Here is a 12,429-nt window from a genome sequence, read left to right on the forward strand (position 1 = left end):
TTTTCACAATAAACATATTGGTGTTTGGAAGTAAATTATTTTCAGGGCCTCACAGTCATTGGTAAAGCCAAGGTTTGGATGAGGATCATCTGACTCAGAGTTTATGTGTTTTACTTCTAAGATACCCATCTCGCTGGTTAACAAATTTTAACAGGTATATAAATGTGAAATTTCTGACCACCGTGTTCTTCCTCATATTTTTATATTGTTGCAGATTTTGAAATAAAAATCACACGTGCACAGAATGGAGTAAATATGATACACATAGGTATTCAAAGAATTTTGGATAAAATACCAAGAAAAGGTATAAGACTAAATTCTAGGATAGCTATTTCATGCAAAATGGAAATATAAGCAATTTTTTTGTTGTGGTAATCTATTTTAGAATAATAAAAGTGTTCTTTATTAGAAAAGGCAAAACAATCTACCAGAAAATTGATTTTTGTGTTTTAAAAAATATATATCATAAAAAAGCATTGAGATGCAGCCCAGTTTGCATATAACTCAGTGACAGAAGAGATCTACACTGCTTAAAGAAGACTATTAATCATAGTTAAGCACATTCATCTTACTTCTTTCCAGCTAACCAGCATAATGATCAGGATTATTATTTCTAATTAGAGGAAGTAATAGATCATGTATAACCTTAGGATGAGTCTCATTAATTAACCCGAGTCCTAAGGGACTTCAAATAGAGGTGGTTAAGCACTCTGTCTTTGTCATTGCTCGCACCGTAGGTTTACACTTAATACATATGATCAGATGTAATTGAAACTATAATTTCTTAACATGCAGGAGATGTAAAAATATGGATGAATATTCACATGTTAACGAATAAGAAGAAAAACAAAGCAATCACTTAAACTGTGTTAAACTAAAGTTACTTTGTCCCTAATTATTCTTTGAGAAAACTTTGTAAATAAAAGGGTTACTTGATAACCAAAAATTCTACTTTGTAATATTTTTAACAGAAGAAAAAAACTATTATACTTTTATACTGAAATAACTAAAACTAAACCAGTGTTATCTCTACCACAACTACTTCTCCCTATACCTTTGTCTTTCTTATTTGCAGTATCTCATAATCACCAAAACTAAACTACATCATATATGCACTATATACATCTATATAGTATGTGTATAAAATTAATTCCCTTTGATTGATGGTGTGTGTGTGTGTGTGTGTGTGTGTGTGTCTTTTGCATACTTTGAAATCCTTAAGTCTGTTCATAATTTCATAGTCAACCATTCATTGTGATTTTAATTATCTAAGTCCAAAATTTTAAATCTATACTTTGACTATTACAACAACCTTTAAATTAAGTCCCTGTCTCTATACAAATAATGGGCTAGATTATAAATGATGAGGAAAAAATAGAACTGAGTAAGACATGAAATATCATGGCAGAGAGTTGGGGTTGCCTATAATTATAGGTAAGATGTCTAGATTAGAAGTGAGGAGTCAGGGACATCTCAAAGATGTGTGGCCCATGCAGCTAAAATGATGGAGTTGTCACTGACTGAGATGGAGAAGGGTAGAGATGGATAAGGTTTGGAGAGAAATTTCTTATTCTGTTAAACATCCAAATAGAGATGTCAAGTAGCAAGACATATGTGAATCTAGAATTTAGGAGGGAGGATGGATAAGATTTTGGAAGTGAAAGGCATATTGATGAAACTTAAAACTGTCATATAAAATGAGATCACTAAGGAAGAAAGTATATAGAGAGAAGGGTAGTTGAACTGAGATCCCAAATTATTCTGACTCTAAAATCATGTGCTTTAATATTTACTGTATGAAATTGTCCTTTTCTGTAAGTAAATGAATTTCAGAATTATTGTATGAATGTAAAAAATAAAAATGTTGCCATGTTAAAGACCATATTAGATGCAGTTCAAAAGAGAATTAGTGACCTTGTGTATAAAATTGAAACATTAGTTCTATCTCGATTCACAAATTCCATTCAAGTTTTACCAATTGTCTCAATAATATCTTTCATAACAAAAGAAGCTAGTCCAGAATCATAACATCCTGATTTTGACAGTTGTGTTGTATTTATATAGGAGAATGTGTTTTTTGTGTAGGCAATCTTAAAGTAAATAGAAGGAATGAAGTATAATTTTAGCAACTTACTTTGAAATGATTTAGTAAAAAAAGTTTGTACAGTGTTTGCAGATTTTTCTGTAAATTTGAAATTATTTTAAAGTATAAAAATAAAAATATCACTTTTAGTTAAAAGATTTTTATAAGATACTTTCATAATCTACTTAAATTCCTTTAAGTATATATGATTTGCATTATAATACAAATTAGCTCCCTTAGACTAAATTTTGACTTCTATTAATTTCTTACCCGCATTAGGCCTCTCTTAAAAACAGATCTGGAATCAAATAGATTGAATTAACAAATTGAAATATTACATCAAATAATTTCTATATCTTTTTCTTATCTCAAACTATTAAGTTATAAAAGAATTGACTGATTATGATTATGCCCATGTTCAATAATAAGAATAACATAATATGAAATGAAATATAGAAACTATTTATGGATTTTGATATCGTTTCTGTTCTTTACTCAGGGACTTCATTAACAAATTTAATGAAGAATAAGGTTTCTATGCCAGGTTTCATTTGTATCTAAATCTTTTTCTTTATGCATCTTGTCTTTCACATCAGTTATTATTAGTTTCTTCAGAGTTTAACAGGGAAAAAACAAAAACAAGGAACAAATAAAACATAGCCGTAGTTCAGACAAGAGAGCCATAATTGTGTCTCTCATGTATACGAAGTCCAGAAGTAGCACTAATAAGGACAGCTCCATGTTTTCCTTAGGAATGGTACTATCTTTCCCATCCTCTATCTGTAGCAACTTCAAGGTCACCTTATGATCAAAGATTGATGCTGTCATGTTGTCAAATTCCATGCTGGCATCCAGAGGAGAATGACTCTCATTCTTCTATTTCAAGGAGCATATCTTGAGTTTCTGTAGGACACTTTTGTATTAATCAGCTTGGACTGCTATAATAAGTTACTGGAGACTGGGTGGCTAAAACAGACATTTATTTCTAACAGTTCTAGAGGCTGGAAATTTCAAGATCAAGGTGTTGACAAGGTAGGTTACATCCTGAGATCTCTTCTCTTGGTCTGTAGGTGGCAACCATCTCTCTGTGTATTCACATGACCTTGTTTTCGTGTGTGCACAGAGAGAGAGAGGAAGTTAGGGAGGGAGAGAGGGGGAGGAAAAGTTTGAGAGAGAGATAGATCTTGTTCTTATAAGGGTATTAATGCGATCATGAGGCTCCCACTCTCATGACCTCATTTAACTTTACAAGGGGAGTATGGTTGTAGGGCTTCAACATGTGAATTTGGGGGGACACAATTCAGTTCATAGCAACTTCCAATGTATATCTCATCAGGGAAAAAAAAACATTTTTTTTCTACTTAATATATTTATTTGCATTCTTACATGACAAGAAACCAAATATTACAACTTTTTAAAAGCTCTTTTTTTCCAAGCAGTAGCAACAGCTTCCAAGACACAACTGAGATTGTGGGGTGCAATCTTACAAAGCAACCCCTTGGCCAGGGTTTTTTTCACTAAGGATGGCAAGGAGTATGAAAATTAAGTGACAATAGTAGATGCTCCGTCACTAAGATACTGTGTCTTGTTTCAGGACTGTTAGTGAACACAGTGGTTGTTTATTTTTAACTTTTCGGACATAAAAATGGCTATGCGGCACTGTAGGTCTTTGGCTTTCAAATGTAAGAACTCAGCCTTTGGTCTCCTGGAAACTAAATTTACTCTGCTGGATTGTGCTTCTTTTTATAATAACAAAGTTGAGCAGAATTTTAAAATTTTTTTCAGCAAGCATTGAAAAAGATGCCAGAATTGCCTTGAACCTTGACATTTCTGGTATAGCACTATTAAATGATCCCTTAACACAAGTCTTTGTGGTGCTAATGTTTAATCAAGTATCACCTGTTAAGTGTAGGTTACATTAGGTCAGGTTTTTTATCTGTTAACATCATTGTCAAATGAGCACTATTCCACAGTGTCTTGTAAAAACTTACAAATAAATATCTAAAGTTTCTAATGTTTTATTTTTATATATCCTTATTTTATAAGCCCAGTTTCTAATTAGGGATATGTGAGGGAAAGATATTAAAATTAATTTTATTATTCCTATATTTCCATTTGGTTATTTGACTTTTGTCTCGTAGAGTATCATCATTCTTCTAAATTCTTCCTTCATCTAAATTATCTTCTATTTTTCTAATCTTTTTGACCTATTTACTCAGTTACTCACCCCTAAAATTGAGATCAAAGTTTTTGTACTTTGAGATCCTCTACAGACTGTTCTAGTGAGACATTTGTTTGTGATAATGTGCTTAGAACATAACTGTTATATTTCATGCTACTGACCCTTATTTGATAAATAATGATACTTAAATGTTTCAATAAATAAATATTTCTGAAAAGCATTCCAAAACATGTTTACAAATGAATTCCAAATATTGTACCCAGTGTAAATTTACTATAATCTCATATAATGGTAAACTAGATGTTGTGTTTGGGAAGATCATCCTAATGAGTATTTAGGTTCAGATTTAGTGATTTGCTCAAAAACCTTTATTTACTTTGGTATTCTCACCTGTATTTAAAAATAAAAAGTAAGACTTCAAACTAAGTGAGAAAATGAACTAAAATCTACACCTGTTGGCATTTCTTTTTGTGTGTGTGGAAACTTTACGAGTTATATTTGATTTTATAATAGAATGAGAAATAAAGGTAATTGAAAACTAATCTTCAGATAAAGGTGTGTTTCGTTTTTCTTCATTTTAACTTTTAATAGGGAAGAAGGGCACATGTAGCAAGCAGCGCAATGACTTAACCTAGTAGGTACTTCTATACGTGAATTGGTTGAGCACATTTGGTGCAGGGAGAACTGGAAAGTTAACTGCAGATCCAGGTCATTCATCTTATCTCCCAACTGAATTAGAGACAAATCAGGAAGAAAGAACCTATGTCCTTTTTTCAAAGGAAAGTAAAATAGAGGCAGATAGGATAAATTGTAAATGAGAACGAGTTGGATAAGTGTAGAAAAATGAAGAATATCTTGCACAACCTTCTCATATAGCTAATGTAAAAGATGTTAATATTTTCCCCATGCCTGTAGTCATTTTTAAAAATATCAGTTCACTTAAGAATTGGAGGGAAATGTGTTGGTAGAATATTTGATCTTACATTGTTTAAACAAATAGGAAGGACATCATATGGTAACATGGTTGTTTTTATTTGTCTTATTAAATATTTAGTATTTCTTTCTAGGAGAGAATAACACAGCAATGAAGAACATTTCGAATTTATTTTGAAAAAGTAAATTGATTTAAAAATTTTCAACTTAATTTTTAGAGCTTCATTAATTGCATGTATTTGTTATTAAAGTATTGTTTTGTCAAACTATATTTAGATGAAAATTTTATATAGAATAGGAATACTTTTATAAAGAAGTTACCTCAACGTTGAAGTTATGCAAAATATAAGAGTTCTCCTTTATCAACCTATCACAAATAACTTTGCCCTTCACGAATAAAGTGCTATCACTTTACCTGTTTTATTTTTTGTCCTGGAATGTTTCACTACTAAATATGTTTGTCTGTATATTTGTTTACTGCATGTTTCTTCACTGGAATATAAGCTCGCCTAGGACAGGCACTTTTTCTCGTTCAACTGAGAAATGGGTAGTGATGGAAGCAGTGCATTGTGTATAGTAAGGACACACTCTTTAATGGACTCCTTTTTAGGAAATAGACTTGTTTAACTGGTCCTCTACTCTCTAAGCAGAAAAAGAAAACAATGGGGAAACATCATATAGAAAGGGACTCTTAGGCTGAAATGGGCCTCAAGCTACCTTATTTACAAATGGTTAGGAAGACAGATTCCACACATGCCACAAAGCTCTAAAGTCTGCGTCCTCTTTAAAAGTAGGGCTCTCTGTAATTTGATTCTTTTCTTTTTTTCTAATATTTCCCCTCTATATTCTGTTTTATTCTGGCTGGTTTATTCACTGTACCGTAAATTGTACCTTTTGTTTACATCTCATGGTTGTTCAAACTTATTCTTTCCTCATAGCTGCCTTCCTCTCTGCCCTATATTGAGCTGGATCTTACCTCTTTGACCGCCCCCACCCCACCACACACACACACACTTTCAGAATAAAAGAGCCATATTTTTGAATTTGCCAATTGGCATTTCATGACCTAGAAATAAAAGAGGACTTTTTCATATATAATGTGAATAATTTGTCTAAATGTCCAACTTTTCTCCTAGATCACTCCTGTTCCTGGTACTCATCCGCTTTTAGTTTTTGTAAACCCCAAAAGTGGTGGGAAGCAAGGAGACCGGTATGTTTTAAGTCATGTTTATTTTCTATGTCATAAATATGTAAAAAGATTAACTAAAACTATGGTATAAACATTTGAAAACATTTCTTGTGGTTTACAAATTTTTAATATGAAATAAATAATGCTAATGTCTATATGTTATATCTTGATATAATCTCTCCTTGTTTTTATAGTTGAAATTTTAATATAAAAATTACCTTTTGTAAATATTCTTATTATCATATCTCAGGTATCTGAATTTTCTCCACCCTACTTATCACTCCTAAACCTATCAAAGAGTTTTGCATACAACATTGCTCCATAAATACTATTGAATGAAAATTGGTTCTCTAACCGTCTAGTTTCATTATTTTGCGTGTAGTTTTTCAATTTTCCCAGCACCATCTATCGAAAAGGCTTTTTTTTCTTCATTGTATGTTTTTGGCTCCTTTGTGGAAAATTATTTGCCCATGTATATGTGGGTTTATTTCTGGGTTCTCAATTTTGTTCCACTGATCTGTTAGAATGGCTATTATCAGCAAGACAAGTAATAACAAGTGTTGGAGAAATTGTGGAGAAGAAAGAAGCCTTGTACACTGCTGGTGGGAATGTAAATTGGTATAGCCACTGTGGAAAACAGTATGGAGGTTCCTCAAAAATTTAAGAATACAATTACCATATGACCCAGCAATTCTTCTAGATATCTACATGAAAAATTTGCAATCATTTAGAGAACCAATTTTCTTAACCCAGTAATGAGAAACAGAATTTATATTCAGCTTCTAGACAAAATATATTATAATGATTTTCTGCATGTGTATTTTGGAGAACATGATGCTGTATTTCTTGAAGAAGCACAATTAACTTAATCTGAATAATAGCTTCATTCTCAAGTATCTCAATATTCTGGCTGATAACACAAAATTTTGTTTTTCTAATGAGTTAACGATTTAGTCATATTTAATAAAAATCTGAAAATTACCAAATTGAGGAGTAAATCATATATCCCTCTAAAGAGGATAGTGATAATAATGTAACTGTATCTGCCTTAATAATTTCTAGAAGTCTTTACTAATCTCAGCTAATAAATGAGCAATCAGATAAAAGCACTAACCCAAACACTGTGGTAATAAAACAGAAATTACCTTTGTAGTTTACCAAATAGTGAAGTTTAAATGTTTCCATGAATAAAATTTTGTAATTTCTTACCATTTAACTTTCCAGTTGTATTTCAATGAAATTAAGAATGTTCTTCATTTTCTAATCAACAAAATATTATTTCTGTTTAAAATGTTTTTATCAACATATAGTTATATTTTATTTAACTCTGCTAAACATGATAGAAATTATTTTAAGTAAATAGTTGCTTAATAATTAAAATATTTATAATGCTTTATTAAAGAAAATAGTTGCCTCAGTTATAGAGATATAAAATAGTAATTAAAAGTAATACTAAATTATTTTCTCTAGTACTAACAGTCTGTCTGCTGTATGGATATCTTGAAGAAAAAAACAACTCTTCTCAAAGAATTAGATAAGACTTAAATTCATGTTTGGAATTAGACACAAATTAAGTCTCAAGAGAAAAAAATAAAAAATATATTATGAAGGAGAAATCATTTCCCTCACATTAAGATAACATTAACCGTGTAGAATACCGTTCTTAAATGTCTCTCTATCCTTTTTCTCACACATAAAAATAATTTTCTTTAAATTAAAAAAAATCATATAGATACACTAAAGTCATAATATAATTAAACTTAATGGGGTGGGCGGATACTTGAGTGCTCCTATATGCACACTCACTTATTGCTTGTCTTTTATGCACTAACAGGGACCATTTAAAGTAAAAGAAAATGTAAATATGTTTTCAAAAAGATCTATTATGAACAAGAATGTAAATTTTTCTGAATGCATAAGAGGAATCTTTTACAAACAATGAGATTCCATTCAGGATTTTTCTTTCAAAATACTTTGGCTTTTTTGACTTTGATATGTTAGATATGTAGAAAAGGTCACAGAATCACATATTCATACAACGTTTCCCATATCAATCAACAAGTATGAAAATGGTCACAAATCATCATTCAGGCAGCAATGCCTGAGCAGAATGCAAACTCTGCAAGGTACTGAGGATGAAAGACATACAACACAGTCCTGCAGGGAAGCAGGCACACAAGTAGATATTTTGCAATTCCACATGGTAAAAGCTAAGCTGGATATGTTTTAAATAAAGGTATTAGGAAAGTTCAGAGGAAAAAATGACTCTTTCTTAAGCCGGAGGTCTTTGAAAAGAGGTAGCTTTGAATTGGTTCTGATATAAGTCAATGTTAGGCAGGTGAAAGAAGAAAGACAGATTTGTGAAAGGGCGTGGTGTTTTGGGGGGAACCAGGAGATATTCACTAAGATTAAAATTTAAGGGAGGAAGGGTAAAAATGAGACCTAAACTATTCTAAACATAATGAAATATTTTATATTATAAATAACTTGACACAGGAACTTTTCATCATGGAAACAGCATGACTGTACTTAAATAGCGGTATAGAAGAGGGCTGGATAGGCAAGATTTTTATATAACTGGCGAGAGAGCTCGAAAGCCTTAATTAAGGCATGGGGATGGCGTACATAGTCAGGTTTGATAGACATTACTCAGATGGAAGGTGCAGGATTGTCCATAATCAGGTTTAGGTGCTGGGAAAAAGGAGGTGCTGAGAATGACACTAAGATCTTTCTTGAGACACTAGATGATATGAATTATCAAGATCTAGAATGTGAGGGTTATTCTGGATTTGAAGTGGAGGGATATAAGCACATATTGCATTGTGCATTTGGAGAGTTTCCATCAGTAGACCTGGTAGGAACACAATTTTATAAATGTGTTTATAAAATATACAGTAACATTTTTACATGTATGTGAAAATAATTTTAAAAATCTAAATACATTTCTTCACTTTTATTATTTTGTCTAAGACTTCCAATGATGTGAGATATATGTGTACTTAGAAACACTTCATTGTATTTATTATACAAAGATTGATTTCTTTCAGGAAAAAATAAATTATTTAACATGTACTATTGAAACAGTTCAGCAATTTTATGAGCTGACTGATCAAGATGATTGTTTATGTGAAATAAATAGGCAGATGAGGTCACATTATTTGCTTGTATACATACAAAGTGCATAATCTAAATTTCTATGTGGGAGAGATAGTTTTCATCTCTATTAGGCTGGCCCCATAACCTATAAATTTCACAAGGATATGTTAAGAGAAGATATTTAAGTAATTTTATACTAATATTAAAATATTTATTTGAAATCTAATTAGCTAAATAACATAAAAGCAGGATAATGTTCTAAATACATATGCATATTTAGAATGCAAGTATCATTATTTCTAATTTATAAGTTTATCACCTTTATAATTACTGCTAAGCCTCTTTTTAAAAGAAACTTTAGTTCCTATTGAAATTTTATACTTCTAATATTGATACAAATTTCATAAACATATATAATTACAACTGTATGGTTACAACATTAAAGAGTGCTATATATTTTAAAATTTGGGAGTATCACCAGATTTCTTATTTTTTTTCTTCGATATTTTCATCTTTATAGAATTTACAGAAAATTCCAATATCTACTAAATCCTCGTCAGGTTTACAGTCTTGCTGGAAATGGACCAATGCCAGGGTAAGTCCAAGGATAACATCATTACCATTAACTCATTTAATACTACTTAATTAAATAAGCAGCCTGACATGCCTAGAAATAATGTTATTTGAATACAGCAACCATATCAATATACGAAAAAGTGTTGAAAATAAACTACACAAGAGAAATCAATGCAAGTGCTGTTTTTCACAAAAGCCTGTTTCGAGCAGTTTTTTCTCCCTTCTAAATAGTGTGAAGTAAATTAATTCTAAAGCTAATAATATTCACACACATAAATATATATACATGCACTAGCTGGGTGCTTAAACTTCAAAACTATCTGAACAACTATTCTCCTTTATTCGTAAATATAGAATACAAATCTACAGAGTAAAGAAAAAACTAGTTAAAAAGAATCACAATCATCGTATGATTTTATAATTCCTACTTACCAAATCTAATAGCTATCACTCTATACTGTATTGTTGATAGGTAATATGCAGTAAAATAAAATAATTTTTTAACAGAAACCATATACTTTTGATGTCATAAGTAGTCACTGAAATAAATTGTCATTAATTTGGCCTAGTTAACTAATTAATGTCATCTTCTTCCACTGACCTGTTTTGTCTCTTTCAACATGAGAATAAACGTTAGACCAGCTGAGTGAACAAATGATCTATAAGCCTTACAAAAGGTTCATGTTTTTAAAAAAAAGCCAGTTTGATTAAATAAGTCCCTTAGGTTATTCTCAGAAACTAGAAACCAAATATTGAAATTGTCTGTACTCTTAAATGCTCAGAATAAAATTTCTATCAATGTGTCTATGTTAAATAAATATAAATACAATACAATTATTAACATAGGCTCCCACAATTATATTCATCTCTTTCTTCCACTCCCTGCTGCCTGCTGTCCAAGGCCAGTTTTCAAATGCTGAGCAGTGATCTGAGGAACCTCCTTGCTGTAAAAGGCAGGCTCACCAGAGGAATTTAGTTCAGAACAATACTTTTGTCAAGCTCCAAACTCCAGAATCTAAAGGATCATGAACAGATTATTGGCTATGTGAGCCACACGGGAAGCCACTATCTAGATAAAGCCAAACAAAAGTAAAGTCTTGATATTAACACAGAAGGTCAGACAGGATAGCTCTTTTTCTTGTTCTTTCATAGCCTGAACTTCAAAGAAGTAACTCTTATTCTGCAGGATTAAGGAACTATGCATTCAAAAATTTAGCTATTCCAAGACCCCTTAGCTACACCCAGGCCTAGTAAAACCTAAGATTTGTTTGTGTTTCATCATTGAATGCAATGCTTGCTGACTTTGCTAATTACAAGCCTTATAACAATCTCTCAGTGCCTTCTTGATCTTTTCTGTAAAATGAGAAAAATATTAGCTGCCTTATACAATAGTTCTGAAGTAAAATGAGTTGATGCCTATGAAGCATATAAAAATTTGCTTATCATATAATATGTCCTGTTAATGCTATCAATATTATCATTAACAATTGTTATCAATATTGTTAATAGTAATATTAATTAATAATTACAAATAACATGACTACTTTGTGGCTCTGTGAAATATACTGCAATAACATTGATTTTAGCCTTGTTTTCTCATTTCATTTTTTCTCTACTCTAAATATATACTGCATGATTCCTTTCACTCTTTCAGTTTTTGGCATCTTTTTTTCCTCTATTTTAATATATTGAAAAAATAAAAGTAATATTTGTACTTTTAAAAATCCACACTACGATGAATATTGTTTAGAAAGTAAAATAAGTTAAAGTCCCAACTTCAAGCAATACCACTCCTTAGGGGTTATCATTGTGAATTGTTTGTGTATATCCTCCCAGAACTTTTCCTATAAACATAAAACTTAATGTATGTATATAATGTATTTACATCTATATTCATATATATAATGCATTCATATACTAACTGACACATGTATGTTTTATAGATAAGTTGATTTTTTACATAACTTGGAGTAATTCTTTTATTATACTCAGAAGCATATGACAAATATTGAGTTCAGTCCTTATTGATCAGTTTTATTATTTTTAAGAGCTATAGAATATTCCATAGTTTTTAGCTCTGCCATTATTGATAAGCACTTAGAATACCTGTACTTGTAAATTATTACCGAATATGCTGTTAACAATTATCAAATTATATATGTTTTTTAAAAAGTGTATTTAAAATTTTTATTGAACAGGTTGATATAGGTAGAATTGCTTAGTTAAGAATATTTTAATTTAATTGCGTAGGGTTCTGCCAAAGTGCTTTGCAAAACATTAGTACTGAGGTTGCGATCTTAGCAGCAACATAAAATGCTTATTTTTCACGACCTCCTTTAAATTGGCTATCTTTAGCAATTTCTATTTTTT

General features: G+C 30.9%; 1 protein-coding gene across 1 annotated transcript in view; it reads left to right on the top strand.

Annotated features, from left to right (window-relative positions):
- Positions 1–12,429, top strand: part of DGKB (diacylglycerol kinase beta) — a 551,422-nt gene that overhangs the window by 173,540 nt on the left and 365,453 nt on the right. Inside the window, exons 15-16 of the mRNA XM_023532508.1 lie at positions 6,335–6,408; positions 10,004–10,078. Coding sequence (XP_023388276.1) covers positions 6,335–6,408; positions 10,004–10,078 — 149 coding nt within the window. The remainder of the gene's footprint in view (positions 1–6,334; positions 6,409–10,003; positions 10,079–12,429) is intronic.

This window comes from Pteropus vampyrus, unplaced genomic scaffold (assembly GCF_000151845.1).
Source record: "Pteropus vampyrus isolate Shadow unplaced genomic scaffold, Pvam_2.0 Scaffold4, whole genome shotgun sequence".
Taxonomy (NCBI): domain Eukaryota; kingdom Metazoa; phylum Chordata; class Mammalia; order Chiroptera; family Pteropodidae; genus Pteropus; species Pteropus vampyrus.